Raw genomic sequence first — 15698 nt, 5'->3', positions numbered from 1 at the left:
CGCGCTTCCCGCCCCGCCCGCGGATGTGGGGCCCTTCCGGGGGCCCGCCCGCCGCCGCGGCTGCCCATGGAGGCCGAGGCCGAGGCGCGGCTCCTGCTGCAGGAGGCTCGGGAGAGCATCGAGGCGGCGCGGAGCTACCGGCGGGAGCTGCAGCAGCGGCTGCGGGGGCTGCACCAGGCGCGGCAACAGGTGGGCGGGCGGCCGGGCTCCTTCCGTCAGGCGGAGCGCCGCGAGGGGCCGTGAGGGGGCGGGGGCGGTGCGTGGCGAGGCGCGGCGGGCTGGGGGGCGGTGGTCGCGGCTGCCGCGTGGGGCGTCCTCGGGGCCGCGGCGCGGCTGGGTGACGTTCCGACACGGGGACGTGCGCGGCGATCCCAGCCAGACGCGGTCCGGTGCGCGTGAGATCCGCCTCGGCGCCGTCGGTGCCGTGGAATACCGAAATAAACGGGCTTTATCCCGAACCCCGCCGTGCGGCCGTACCGCCGGGCTGGCTCCGCGCTCTCCCGTGCCGCGCGCTCCGCCTGTAGGCGGCGCTGTGGGCCGGGCGGCGGCTCTGCGAGTGGGGATCCCTTCGTGCCCCCCGAGCGCCGCGCTTCCTTTTCTGTGAGACGCCGGCAGAGCCGGGAAGTCGAGCTGAGCGGAGGTTCGGAGAACGACATGAAGAGGAAATGCGCTTCGCTTAGCCGGAGGGCTTCCTGCGATGGCTGCCGGTAGTTGCGGGGCTGTTAGGCGTAGCGATGTGCACGGCGCAGCGCTTCCGCATCTGCACGGAGTAGAAGCGCCCAGAGGAAAATATTTCTGATTTTGTGCCTTGGTCCGGGGTGCCCAAATGCCTTTGCTTCCCTAAAAATCAGATCCGGCACGTTTGCCAGCGTCGCGATAAATGCGTGTAGGAGCTTCTGTGCTCTGCCCCTCCCCAATCCCGGCCCGACCTGCTGGCCCCGCAGCATCACCGGCAGCAGCCACGCGGGTCGGGGGGCTGTTCAAAGTGGTTGAAAAGAGAAGAGCTTCAAAGGGACTTCAGAAATGCAGTGAAGGGATGAGAGTGCGTCTGTGTAGTTCTTCGTGCAGTTATGAAGAGCGACCTTCAGACTTTCCTGACCAGAAGAATTCCTTGGCTGCAGTAGGAATAATCTAATTTGCACGTAGCTCAAGCTTCAGCAGTTAATTTCGATGTGCTCAGCTCCTGTGCCCTTCCTCTTGTCCAGACTCGTTTCCTTGCCTCCTCCCCTCTGTGCCTGCACTGTACATAACAGCACTCTTTTACTGACTGCCCGTGAGCTTTTTTTTAAAGCTGAATGCAGAAATTTTAATGCACAGATGAAGTGGCTCTGAGAAATACAAGATGCGAATGCTCTGTCTTTGTCCTGAATCCTTCTTTTTACCCGAATTTAGATCAGAGAAAGTGCAACATTGACCAGAGATGTACTTGAGCAACATTTTAATGATTTAAAAGGGACCCTAAAGAAGCTGTTGGATGAGCGACTGATGTCACTGCTGCAGGAAGTGGATACTATAGAACAAGACAGCATCAAACCACTGGATGAATGCCAGAAGCTAATAGAGCATGGAGTCAGCACAGCTGATGATCTGCTCCGGGAAGGTAAGGCAGGACCTGTGCTGTGTCTTAGTTCTGCCTTCCAGCGTGTCTTCGCTCAAAGTCAGGAGTGTTCCTGTTAAAGTCAGCATATTTAGCTTGTTCTGCATTCCTCTCAAATGAAATGTTAAAAAGAGATTAAACTTGGGTAGGTTCATGAGAAGTTACCTCCTGTTTTAATTTCACTCCACTCCTGGGCTGTTGCCCTTTCTTAAGGACTGAGAGCATCTGCTTTTGGGCACAGGCCTTGCTTGCAGGAGCATCCTGCAGCCTGCCACTCTAGAATGAACGCATCACACTGCTTTGAAACAAAGTACATCTTGGGTACCAAAATGACAAATTGTTTTTCTGGTCTTATTAAATTAACAACTGACTCCAGTAGAATTTCAGTTGAGAAAAAATGTCAGTCCTGTGTGAGGATAAACTTCATCTGTGGTGGACCAATAGTTCTTACTACAGAATGAAATGGAAATGACTTAATGCTCAGCTGAGTGACTGAATGTAACTGACATAGAGTCACCTGTAGCTTATTGGAACAGCAACTGAAGTAAGGATTGTTTTTTCCCTAATGAATGTGATTATGTTACCAACAGTGTGGAGAATTGTGAGGAGTGGACTGGCCACTATGTGGGAAAGGTTTCTCCAATATTATGACAAAATGAGACACGTGGAATATCAGTGTAAGGGCCAGTTGGTCTGGATGGTCTTGAAGGTCCTCTCCTGCTGAACTCTTCTGTTCCAAGTTTGTACCATGCTGATGCTGAGCACCTCGCCAGAAAGGAATGCCACTCTTGACCATTCTGCCTGCATTGTAGAACCTAGTGGCAGCATGTCTGAGCCATGGCTGTGTTGGCAGTTTCCTTGCATTGTTCTCATGTCTCAGCTTAAGTTTTCTTTTAGCATGGTCTCGGTTTCATGAACTGACGTGTATTGTGCAGACTCCCATGGTAGGAAACTTGCACTGAGATGTGAGTTTAGTGCTTAAAAAACATGCTGGTTTGATAGCTCTGTGATCCCTGTTCACAAGAATAGTGACAAACTTTAGGAAGGAATGTACTGGTTTATTTCTGGCACAGCTGGCAATCACCTTGCTTGTGTTCTGCACCTCAGCTTAATGAAGGATGGTGACAAAGATGGCTGCTTATATCGCTTTGTCAGATCTCACAGGAGCCTGATGAGCTGAGCCTTTCCTTGCTGTGGCTCTGTAACACGGCTAAGGCATGTCATTAAAATGAGCAGAGATTGCCTGTGAGTCAGAAAAGAGTTTAGCTGCACGTTTATTAAATCTCTTGCTGCCAATTATGACATTTGCGTTTTGTTAGAGATTTGCAATGTTTGTAATCCTCCATTTGGAATGTGCAGTGAGCTGCTTGTGTTGTGAATTACCATAAAGTCATCAGGTGGATCATGCATCTCTGCAAGCTGAAGTGTGGGACACTACTTGATATGGAAAGCCCATGGGGAGGTTTCTGTTCATCTGCACACTTCAATCCATGGATTACTTCATTCATTATGACAATACTGACCTTACTTTGTAGCAAAGAGAACAATGGTTGAAATACTTGTTTGCTTTTAAGCTCTTGCTTTATGTCTTCTTTGCTCAGAGAAGGTATTCTGCCTCTTGTTTTAAAGTGGATGGAGAAAAGATTAAGAATTCTGGTTTCTGGCATCTGACTCCAGTTTTGCTTCTGTCTGAGACCCGAGGCAAATTATTACATGCTACAGATGTGTCTGCAGGAAGCTTGAGAGCTTCAGATGTTGCTACGTAGGCTTTATGATGTTAACTATAATTGTATTTTCTAGCTGAGCGTCTAGCAAAAATGCTGAGAATGCTTCATGTTTAATTGGCTGTTCGTGTCAGAGCTCGTTATTCTTTGAAGCAAAGAATGCCTTTCTTGGACATTTTTCTCATTAGGAATATTTTTACCATTTGATTCCAGGAGAGAGTGCAATCTGTGGAGATGTGGAACAACATAATGAAAAACTTTGCAGCTTTACAAAAAAAGCTTTGCATATTCAGCTAGATAGGTAAGATACTGTCATCCTGAGCTGGTCTGAGGCAGTGGCACGTGTGCTGGTCCTGAGTAGGAGTTCTCTTATCCTTTGAAACCAACCCCCTCCGTTCCCCTGAGAGATTTACCCAAGCTGTTACTGTCCTCCTTACTTCATAGTGTTTCCCTGGGGTTGGCAGTCACCAGATGAAGTAGTTTTCAACCCACGTGTGCTCTGCAGCAACACGGGCTGTTTGTCTGTCAGTGGTGGAACCGCTCCCTGTGGAGCAGCCTGTGTTTCAGTGTTTACTGAGAAACAGACGGTCTGGTTAGGGCTGGGTGATTTCCGAGTCTCCACGTTTGAAATGCACACGCCAATTCCTGCAGCTGTTCTCTCTTTGCAAAGTCTGCACAGATTAAAGCGTGTGGACAAAACATACATTTGTAGAAGTTGGCTCCTTTCACTACAGCAAACTTTCCTTTCTCAGCTTACCAGAAGTGCCCTCGTTGGTTGATGTGCCCTGTTTGTCTGCCCAGCTGGATGACTGTCTTCTTACTATACTGAGAAATCAGATATTCAGACATGGGACTGTAGCCTCTCGCCCACCTGTACAATTAGAGGAATTTGTTGAGAAGCCTGGAGGCATTTTAGTCCGATGGTGTAAGGTAGGTAAAGAATCCGGGGTGAAAATCATTCAGACTTCAGCTTTCTTGAAAGAAACTTAACAAAGCCACTTTCCTCTGGATTTTCTTGTGCCTTCAAAGGAATACTGCACTCCAGTGTGTAGTTAGAAACTTCGGAAGAGATTTTTATCCCAATGGCCACATTTAAAAGCAAGGTAGCGTGGAGATGTTGTGTTTGGTGCTGAGGTTCGTGTCTGCCTGACAGGTCACCTCTGCCAGGTGGTGCACCAATGCTCCTGGGCTGTGTGCTCCCCTTCCCTGTCTATGGAAGAGTCTGGAGGAGCAGCTGGAAATGCTGCCTGCCTTTTCTCCCTGTGCTTAAACCAGCACTGGAAGGGCTTCCTTTATGTACTCTTTCCACTAAACAAGCCAATAGTGATGTGTCTGTGATGATGTCAAACAAACAGGACTGAGGAATCATGGTGTGGGTGTTGAAGAGATGTGATTCCTACGGAGACCATTTGTGCTGCAGCACTGTGGTTCTCTTGAAGGGCAGCAAAGCTAAGTGCTGTCATTGAGGCTGGCCTTGGTTGCTGGGTGCTGCTGTCTTTCCCCTTCTGAAGACACTTCAGCAGACCAAGGATTATCATCCACGCACCTCACCTAACCTGTTGTTAGGCTTTTATACCTAAACGTGTTGGGGTTCTTAGGGAAAGTGAATAGAAAGAGAAAAAAATAATAATATTGGCATTAGCTGCTCAGGTAGCCTCTCTTTGATATACGAAAAGGTTTTTTGTTAAATCGTTGCTGTGCTCTGGAGTGGTTCAGTTGTTGCTGTACAGCTCTGTGCTCGTGGCAGCACTGAACATGCTTTGTTCCAGCAGCAGCCAGCTGTCAGGCTGTGCCTTGGCAGGGAGGTGGGTTCTGAGTGTAAAACCATAGGTGCTGCTGTCACACACAGCTGATCTTTCCGTGCCAAAAGGAGTGCTCTGAATTTGGCCATGTTTCAGTGGTCATGGAGCCTTTGTGAAAAAAGCCTTTTGACTCAGAGATACCAAAGACTTGGAAGCCATTCCCTGAACTGTTCACAAAGGACAGGTGTGAACTCTCCTCGCTGTTAAAAGCTGTCAATGAATTTCCCTTCCAAATTTGTGTTTGGTTTCAGCTTTTGCTCTGCTAGGCTGCAAAGCGTTGTGTTACGTGTTTCTTCTGTAGCTACTTTCAAACTGTTCACAGCATTCTTCTTTCTTTCAGTTGGTTTGGACACTGATTTTGTTTTCAATGAGGAATGCTTTCTGCTCTTCATTACCTAGTGACTCTGAACTGCCTTTGCTGACTGCCTGCAGTGCTGTTGCTGTGCTTCAGAGCTGCAAGAAAAACAAGAGCAGCATCTCTTACTAATGTGGGAAATGTTTCTCTAGGTGGATGATGACTTTGTACCACAAGATTACAGGCTGCAATATCGTAAGAGCACTGCCAGTCACTTTGAAGATGTGTATGTCGGCTCAGAGACAGAGTTCATAGTGCTGCACATTGATCCTAACGTTGATTACCAGTTCAGAGTCTGTGCCCGAGGAGATGGACGGCAGGAGTGGAGCCCATGGAGCGTTCCTCAGACCGGCCGCACCTCGCTGGTTCCCCACGGTATTCTTTCGCTGCTGCTCATCTGCTGCCTGTGTCATTGGTGCAGCACTCCTGGAGGCCTATGGCTGGTTTATGGGTGTACTTCCTGTATGATTTTGGGGTTTCCTTCCCTACGATTTATGTCTGTAACGTGTGGTGAGCTGTCTGTTCTTTCATCCTGGAGGTTATTCTGTAGTTAACTTGGATTTCAGCTCTGTAGTGTGAGTTGGTGAGCGGTTTGAGCTTAGCTTCGGCAAGCAGCAGCCAGCCAGTGCTTGCAGACCAGAAGTGATGGTTTCTTTCCTCATCTCTCATCCCTACCCAACCATTCTGTGATGACCCGCAGTCACATAATGAGTTCTTCTCCTGTCTGGAGAGAAAAGCCCTCAGTTTTCTTTTCATTTTCAAATTTCTAAATGCAGTGGTTCATAAAGGTTTACCTACAAGATTGCTGTAAAGAGTGAAGTTCTGCTGAACCCTGTGAGCTGGAGAATATTTTCTGTGATTGTAGGGGATTTCAGTAAGAAAATTTTCCATCAGAAGTAGGCAAAACCAGCCCCTGTGCTTTACGTAGCTTAAGCTTCCTAGGGGTGAACTGAGTGGATGTTGTGAGTGTTTTGCACGGGCAGCAACTGATCTGCTTGAGTTCATGCTTCTGTGTTTTGTTGTTTCTGTTTTTTCTTTGAAGAATGGACAGCTGGCTTGGAGGGGTACAGCCTGAGCAGCCGGAGAAACATAGCGCTTCGCAATGATTCTCAGTCCTGTGGTGTGCTCTACTCCAAAGCTCCTACTTATTTCTGTGGGCAGACGTTAACGTTCAGGCAAGTACCTTCTGACCAGCTGTTGTTTGGTGCATCCACTGCGAACCACTGTTCCTTCTGTACTCTGTTGTATTTGAATTGCATGTAAACCTGAGTCGTGATCCATGTTTGAGCTCTCACATCAGCTCAGCCCTAATGGAAGCGAGGTGTCTGTGTCTGAGCTTCCTTCTTTTCACTTCTACTTCCAGGCCATAAGAAAACACCACATGTTTTTGTAGGACCTGCACCCATCTGGAGCAGAGGCTGGAGTGAACTCCGAGGGGCGGTAGAACATGGCCTCTGCTGAGCAAACACTGTGGGATGTTGAGCTTTTGTTGTTTTGCAGCACCTGTAACTGAGAGGTCAAACACCAGCAGAAACTCACTGAGTCCTTTTAGCTTTGGGCCCATGGGTCTTCTTTTTTTTGCAGACTGTGTATTTTGATGACTTTGGCTGGCAAAATGTTGCATGTTTTACCAGGTCAGATAAGAATTAGAGTTGCACTGATGTCTTTAATCTCTGACATAATGAGTGTTGACCAAATTCTTGTTCACAACTGGCCTGAGGAACTCTTGAGTGCAGAGCCTCTTGAGGCTTTGGAGCTTCAAACTTTTCATTTCCTATAGAAAGAAATTAAAATCCGTGGCAGCTCTGTTGCATTGCTGAGATGGTGCCATTTAATGGGGTACCAGGAACTTCCTTTTGGAAATGTTGGTTGTAATTACAGACCTCACAGACTGAAGCTTTATTCCAGCTTTCTCTTGGTTAAATAAAACTACTTGCTGTACAGTAGGCAGCCCCCAGAGGCAATTTAAGTTCATGATATATGGAGCAGTGTTTCGTTTCTCCCTTCCTGATAATGAATTACCTTGAGGTGGTTGGTGGTATGAGGATGTATTCGGTTGCCCTGTCTGAGGTGGGATAAAAAGACCAAAAGCTTTCATTTGAAATCTGTTGCTAGTTTTAACATCTCTTGGCTCAGAAGTGCCCGTGAAATTAAAGGCAGAACGTTGAGGTTTCAGGCCAGTGTCTGGTTCTGTTTCAGACCGATGTCTTTTATCTTCTTTTATTGGTAGCACATGAGCAGTTTTTACTTTGCAGTTTGGCTGTGTGGACTCCTCTCCAAGACGAGATTGTTTCAGGATGGCAGAGCACTAACAAGCACATGTCCCTGTGTACTGTAATGACACAGATGTTAAGACTGAAGACAACCTCAAAACTCAGTTGTGTTCCTCTTCCAAAGTTCCAGAGCAGCTTCTGGTTTCCAAGTGTGTGAGATTTTGCCAGGCAGTGAAATGCTTGGTGCTTGGCTTCCTCCATCTGCTGAAATGAAATTTATTCACAGGGGGATTGGCAGCTTGCAAACCAAATAAGCAAGGTTCATGTTACAGATGTTTGTGAAGCAGCTTTGTGCATTCAGGACATAGGAATATCGCATCAGTGAAAAGGGAAGCTGTGATAAATGCAGTGATTTTGAAAAGGACGACTACTTGAGTTTTCCTCTGCGGTGAGGCCTCTGAACAGGCTGGAGGATAACATCACTGCTTTAAGTGAAGACTCATCCTGTCCATTGGCAGCCTTCAGGAGCTGCCCTGAGGGAAGACAGCATTTCTGCATGGGGCCGGCTCTGCTCTGTCCCTCAGGTTTCTCCTTGCTGCTTTGTGTTAGCTCCGTGAAGTCAGGAGGTGGGCAGGGAGGGCAGCCCTGCTGCAGGGAGGCTGGGCGCGAGGCTCAGTGCGGCCGCAGCCTGGATTCAGTGCTGCTCTGCCTCAGAGCAGGCTGCGTCCTGCTGCTCGTGCGATGCTTTGTCCTTCCTGCTGCTGATCCCGGTTATTTTTACAGTGCTGTGCAGAAAAGGGTGCATGTAGATGAGGAAGTGAGGTGCAGATTGGTAGGATACAACTCTTGCTTTTTAATGGATCTGTATGTATGCTTTTTGGTTTTTTGGGGTCATTCTTGGGTTGGAAATAAATGTGCAGACAGACGACTCAAGAAACTCTTCCTTACCTGGGGATGGAATTAATTAACATCACCTTGTGTACAAATGCTCGCCTTTCTAGTGGCTGTACGTAAAACTTCACTTAGAGCTTGAAATAGAGAATGGGGTACCAAAATGGACTCAGAAGTTTCATTTTAGGAAAACACTGTGGTTCACTTCCATACTGAAATCCCTGGGTAGCTGAACTCGTCTGTTTTGCTTTGCTTTGCAGCACAAGGCTCTTGCTATCGAGTGAGTTCCCAGGGGACTGAATAACCTATGTGTGCAAAAGTAAAGCATGCTTCCAATTTTATCTTCCCTGTTGGTCACAAGTTAACCCACTGTGTGCCACTCTATTGCCCAGCTTAATTTTCAGTGCTTAAAAGTTTCTGCTTGAGATTTTATATTTTTTGATGACAACAATCAGGAATCGCTACTGCTTTCTCTTAAACTGTAAAACAAACAAAAAGACAACAGAAAACAAACAAAAAAAACCCATAGTTTTACTTCCTAGGAAAGACCAGCTGAGTTTCTGAGTTCTCAGAGCCTCTTTGGGCTCCCAGAAGTAGATTTAGTATCTCTCAGAAATGGCCGTGCAGAGCAGAGGACCCAGGTAGAGAGGCACCGTTTGGGGCACAGACTGCAGCCTCACTCAGCTGCTGGAGCCCCGGGCAGCTGCAGCCCAGGCCCTTTGCACCACTTGTCTGCTTTTTCTTGGGAGACTTTCCCAGGACCAAAATCCAGCTGAGTAGAAGCCAGATGGTCAGTGCTCTCCCAGGCATTACTCTTGATGTCAATTTGTACCAAGCTGATTTACTTCTTAAACAAAACAACAGAAACACCACCAGCAGAACGTCAACCTTCCCCACAACCTATTCAGAACAGGATGTAGCAGAGCTCAACAAAGCTGTTTTAATTAAAGCTCATCAAATACTTGCTGAAATCTCATTTTTCCATAAGATGACGTTGACCAGGATGTCAGTGACTGGTTTTGCACTTACTGTCCAATTCTTAAGATGTGTTTCATGAAAATCATTTCAAAAGACCCCAAGGTGCGACAGCAGGGAATTTTTTAGAAAACAGCAGTGGAAATTTGTATGGAATAGCAGAGCAGCGCTCAGCAGAGCTGTGGGGAAGGCTGCCAGCACTGCTGGTCACGCTGTAGAGATCTCTCCTGAAGGCTGGATGAATTTGGAGAGAGCCCTGGAGCAAAGGGCAGAGGGCTGACGTGGCAGGGCAGCGCTGTGTGGATTTCATTGTATGTTTTGATGTAAAGCTTTGGGGTCTGACTTGACTTTTTGCCTGCTAGAATTGAAACCGTGGGACAGCCTGACAGACGGGACAGCCTGGGAGTGTGCGTGGAGCAGCAGAACGGCTACGATTCTCTGCAGCGAGATAAAGCTGTGTGCATTAGCACAAATGGTGAGTCTGAGTCACAGGGCTGAAGAACGCGACCCATTTTTCTCCCCCAAAACCTCAGCACCTCGTCCTTCGTGCCCCTGGAGAACACAGGAGCACCTTCACACACATTTCACGTGTCTGTTCTGCTCACAGTTAAAATCCTTTCTGAAATCTCAGGTTTTCTTGCGCCTTCTGCACGCAGTTCCTGCAGCGTGTTTGACGTGGCAGAAAGCAACATGGCAGGATGGCCTTTCACTTTTGTTTGCCTGCAAAAATGAGAAATAACGTTTGATCCCTTGATTGTTTCAGGGGCAGTTTTTGTAAATGGAAAAGAGATGACAAACCAACTGCCTGCCGTCACTTCTGGATCGACTGTGACGTTTGACATGGAAGTTGTGCAGCTGGGGCCTCCCAGCACCGAGGGGGGAAGCTTCAAGCTGAGAGTAACCATCAGCTCTAACAACAGGGAAGTGGTCTTTGACTGGGTGCTGGATCAGTGCTGCGTCTCTCTGTACTTTGGATGTTCCTTTTCATACCCAGGCTGGAAAGTGCTGGTGTTTTAACAGCTCAGGAGAGTGAAGATTCTCGCTGTAACGCGTGCTGTCACAACTGGGCTTCCAGCCGTTTTATATCAATCTTTTTACTACTTGAACTCCACTATATTGTACTCCTGCTGGATTCATTTCAAAAAATAATTGTGAAACAGTGGATTTGTTACTCTGGAAAAGGTCGAACAGGCAGTTACATAGACAATTGAAAGCAAGTTAAAAAAGCAAGACTTTTTTTTTTCCTCCAGACTTGACTTTTTTTTTTTAATCAGTATTTCATTGTACTCTAGGCTCAGGGTACGCTTATTGTATGAAATTAACTTTGCTTAATGCTGCTGTTCTGTGAAATAAGCCTGTTATCTTTTAGGGAGTTGGAGGTAATGGACCAAAGTTGTATTTATGCCACTCCTGAAAAGAGCAGAGCATTTAGAGCAGCGATGCTCTGCTACGCTTCCTTGTATGCAATGCTGCCGTCAGAATAAGGGCACACAGCAGGTCCTGCAGGCCACAGCAGCTTCTTCTATGCACGGTACTGTTCACTCCTCCAGAACAAGGATGTCTGAGCCATGGTGTTTGTTCAGATATGGAGCTAATCTGTTCAACATCTCACTCATGTGCCTTATTTCCAGGTATTTCTGCATTGTTTTCTGTACTGTCACTTGGAACGTGGTTTCTAGAGTAGTTCCACAGTGATGCTTACAGCCCCAGCTCAATGCTGACACTTGTCACATGCACCAACACCTACAGGAGGACAGTTACCTTATCTGGTCTGAATGTCTTTCCTGGTTATACTTTGTAGCCTAATCCAAGCAAATCTTGGGGATTTGGTACTTTTGTTTGACAGGTAGATGGAAGGAAGCTGTGATTCTTCACAGAGCCCTGCGCAGTGCAGAGGCCGCTTCCTTTCTATTGCACTGAGCAGCTCTTCCCACATGTGGGATTCCCACAAGTGCACAAACTGTGTGCTCAGCTGCTCCAGGCAGGCTGGGGCTGCAGGCAGAGCCCACGGCACAGACTGAACCTGGGGCAGGCAGGGCAGAGCAGATGGCGCCAAATCTCTCTGTAGTAGAGATACAGGATTACTTGAAACTGTGCATAAAATTACCAGTATTCCCCAGAAGTATCAAATAAGATTTATAACGATGAGCTTGTCAGACAGGTTGTTCTTTGGTCAAAAGATGGAATTGTGATACTGCTGGATTCAAGGAGTATTTTTAAATAATGCTCATCAAGGACCTTAAAGCAGACTTTCTTACCTCAAGTATGTGAGATTAGTAATATATATATTTTTAATAACACCTAGACAATCATTCTGCCCTTTTTCTTCAGTTTCAACATGCCATATTACCCCTAATGCTGGCATAAACGGATTGGAATGGCATCCCCCCTATTTGCACCCTCCGTACAAAAAGATCAGCTGTCCTGCCTGTGTTTTTCTGCTAACATCTGTGAAAGGGAACTGCAGAAAAGGAGAATGGTGGCCGGTAATACAGCTTAGAAAAAACCGTGGGTTGATTCAGATAGATGGAAAGTAGAAGTGGATTGGATTTTACTATTAAGCGTGGAAGAGTGGACACCTGCAGGTAAGACTGATCTGTGCAAGCAAGGAAAAGCCCGCTGTATTGTCCACTTCTCGAGCAAAACTATTTCAGTGTTAGGGAGTAGAAAGATACTTGCATATGCTGTACTTCCAGTATTCCTTTTACCTAGTGTGAAGAACGTTGCTAACAGTGCTGCGTCCCGTCTGCCATCTCAAATATTGTTCTTTTGCTGTAGCCACAAAGGTTGAGCAGAGGTTCCAGCTGAGTCAGTGCTGCTCAGAGGCTGGCGGTGCTGCAGTCGCAGTCAGTCGTGCTCCGGTGGGACGATTCGGTAACTTTACCTGTAAGAGTCCAGGGGTCAGGTACAAATTCCAAGTCAGTACTGTGACTGAAAACTAAAATAGCAGATACCTGCACTTGTGAGGAGCCAGCAGCTCAGGTACCTCCCACCTGCTTTGTGAGGGTCTGGTCAGACTTGATGTTGCTGCTGTTTACCAGCACTGCGGGACATAAAGCTCGAGTTCAGGTACTTCCAGAGATGGAATGCTTCGTTTGTTCAGAGCATAGTTAGCAAGCAGCTGAAGATAACTGTGAAGGGCTGTCCCAGGACGCGCTGCCCCAGGACATCCCTACTGCTCCCCTTGAGAGCTGAGGATGGGAAGACACAATATTTGTTCTGACCTCGGTTTTTAGCTCCTCGTGACCAGGGCGGCATCCCTGGTGAACTTCTAACTCAGAGGAAAACTAGCTGCCCAATGAGTATTAGGTACTGCTCAGCCGCCTCCTAGAAGCTGTACGCTTAAACCTGGGAAGGGTGAAGAATCCCAGGGTAACAGAGCTGAGTAATTACATAACAAGGTATCCCAAGAGCCAGAAGAGGCTTGGATTAAAAAGGTTGAAATCCCGTTCTTCCTCAGCAGAGTTCAGCTAGATGGAGGACTGGGCCCTTCCTTCACAGCTTTGTCACCTCCAGCTACCGGAGCCTTGCAAGAGAGAGCAAACTGCTTGGGAAGTCCTGGAAGCGTTTTTGAAGCTCGTACGTTCACTTACCTCAACTAAGATGTTTGTGTCGAGTGAAATTTGAATTTTTTTAAATAAAGTTTTATCCCACAGCCGCGTTTGTAAGTTGTGATTGGGGCATAACTGGGCACGGCTGAGCTCCTCTGATGAGCACAAATGCATTCTGGAGCACTGCAGCTCCCTTGAAGAGCTGCTCCGTTTCTCTCACTTTCATCTTCAGTTCCTCCAAAGTCCCACACAAGTTGTGCAGTTTGTGTACTTGCGTGTAAAACTTACATCTATGGTGATAGCTCTTGCAAACAAAGTTTCTTCCTTATTTTTTTTGCTTACCAAAGCATTTCTGTCACATTCTCAATATTCTGTCACAGCTTATTTGTCTGTTTTACTGCATCTTTTACTGCATTAATATAGATTTTGGCTCCTGTTACTAAGCAAGCAGCAGTACATCAAGAGAAGTCCCTGCTGAACAGAGTTCTTATTCGCCTAGTTCTGCTTTACCTGCAGCTTGCTCCATTTCTTTGGTGTCTTTTGAAGGCAACACACCAAACTCATGAAACCAGTAAATAAGGAAGCTGACAGCAGAGAGCTCCCATAAATACAGTATTGGTATGAAGGAACCTACTTGAGGTGCTCTGCCTGAAGAGCACAGCTTCAGACCTTCATCAGCAAACTCAGGACAGCAGATACCACAGCCTTGGAAGGAGAGGCTTACCTTCACGCAAAGCTCTTTTCATGGCTGTGCAAGCATGGGAGAGCAGATCTTCGAGGAGCTGGGCCAGCAGGAAGGCCTTCGTTCCAGCACTCAGCGATGGCACCAAACTGCTCTGTGAACACCGAACAAGATCATCAAATTGTCCTCACAGATCAGCTCCCACATTGGCAGAGGTAAGCTGCTCGTTTGGAGCAGGTTACGTGTTTTAGTTCTAAGTGACTCCCCAAGGCTGTAATCAGCACAGTTCAAATTGTGACTGCTTCATCCCAGAAAGCAAATCTCTTCCTCCCATCACAACCCCCTGCTTTTCAACGGCTGATAAGGAAACTATGCTTACAGTGCTCAAGGTTAACAGTATACATTCACCTAACAATTTTAGCTAGAGTATCTAATACACTGAATTCAGTATGAAAGTAAAGTGGGTGGTTGCAACTTGGGGTTCAGAGACCAGCTGTGTTAAAATAAGCACCAGAAAATGTACCAGAAATCTGCCATCAGCACATGAAGCTCAGTTAGAACAACAGTTCCAGAGGGCCGCACAACCAATAGCGCAGAACCCAGCGGTCACAGCCTGCATCTGAAAATCCCATTCACTTTTAACACAGAAAAAGGGTTTCAGCGTCTGCTCTTCAGCCCCTGCTACTGCAGTGAGCACTGCAACTCACTGCTTAATTCCACAGCATGAAGAGAACAGGGCCTCTGCAATAGGAGATGCACTGTTTGAAACTGCTATCGATTAAATGCAAGTCAAGATCTGCTTGAAACAACTGCTTGCATGAAGAAACAAAACCCAACTGCTCTTATTTTCCTAGCAGAAAACCGAGCCATAGCTTCACGCGTGCAATTGAAGTGCTCACAAGAGCTGCAGGGCAGGAACTTGTGCAGACCCTCGCACACACAGCAGACAGCAGCCGGCCGAGTTGCAGGTGAGCGCAGAGGCAGCGGAGTCGCAGGGCGCTGCTGGGCCTTCCTGCATGCACACAAAGGAGCAGACAACCAGCGTGGCACGTTTTATATTACTGAACTTTATGTACAAAAGCCGATTTCAAATAAAACATTTAATGTAAAAACAATGGTTCATTTAAACAACTGAACTTGGTTTGTTTTTGCTTTTTTTTTTCTTAAACATCTATTGTACCATTCAAATTGTTTAAACCAGCTTACACGGCATCTTCAAAATCTCTCAAAGGTACATATAGAAAAGGCATCTTTATAAATAGAAAACAAAGGGATTTTTTCAGCTTTTATTATAAATTGACATGACATACAAAGTTTACTGGACAGAAGTAATTTCATTACTGTTTTTTGGGGGATCACCAACTTTTTGTGCAAACAATGCTAGCCTTCTTTTAAGCATTAAGAGCATAACTGCTTAAGAAATGACATAAGCAATAATCCTAAACTACATCTCCCCTAAAATAATCTATTCTTTTTTTACATATGTGCACAGCTTTAGCAAATTAAAGCCAGAGAGAAATGCTTGATGTACTTATCCAGAGGCATAATTAGAGCTCGCTAAAACCCAGAGTGCTGGCAAATTCAAGAAGTTTGTAATGAAAGCTGCAGTTTCCCTCTTTCCTATTTTGTACACAAAATCAGTGACTAAGAACTTAATACTGGATGACAAATCACATCCACACCATTAGTTAAATAGTCTCACAGTTAAACACATCTTAAAGGACCATCAAAATCAGTATTTACATTTTATAAATTTCTGAAGACACCATTAGAAAGCTTATATACCCCTTAAACAAATAGGGAACTGCATCTCATGGTGATGGAATGAAATAAAAAATTAAAAATACCTGTATTTACAGCAGCATTGTTCCTTTATAAATAAAGAATATGAAAAATGCAATATTTTAA

At 46.4% G+C, this 15698-nt stretch overlaps 1 protein-coding gene across 1 annotated transcript; it reads left to right on the top strand.

Annotated features, from left to right (window-relative positions):
- Positions 1 to 66: 66 nt before the first annotated feature.
- CRLF3 (cytokine receptor like factor 3) lies at positions 67 to 10574 on the top strand (the record flags this gene model as incomplete). The annotated part of the gene is made up of 8 exons (XM_079544512.1): positions 67 to 189; positions 1393 to 1600; positions 3535 to 3622; positions 4074 to 4251; positions 5631 to 5853; positions 6521 to 6653; positions 9920 to 10032; positions 10321 to 10574. The coding sequence occupies 8 exons, from the start codon at positions 67 to 69 to the stop codon at positions 10572 to 10574; spliced, it is 1320 nt and encodes a 439-aa protein (XP_079400638.1).
- Between the last annotated feature and the right edge of the window lie 5124 nt (positions 10575 to 15698).

The sequence above is a fragment of the Tetrao urogallus genome, assembly GCF_951394365.1.
Source record: "Tetrao urogallus genome assembly, chromosome: 18".
NCBI lineage: Eukaryota > Metazoa > Chordata > Aves > Galliformes > Phasianidae > Tetrao > Tetrao urogallus.
Note: the sequence above shows the minus strand (reverse complement) of the source record. Positions and strands in the feature narration are given on the sequence as shown.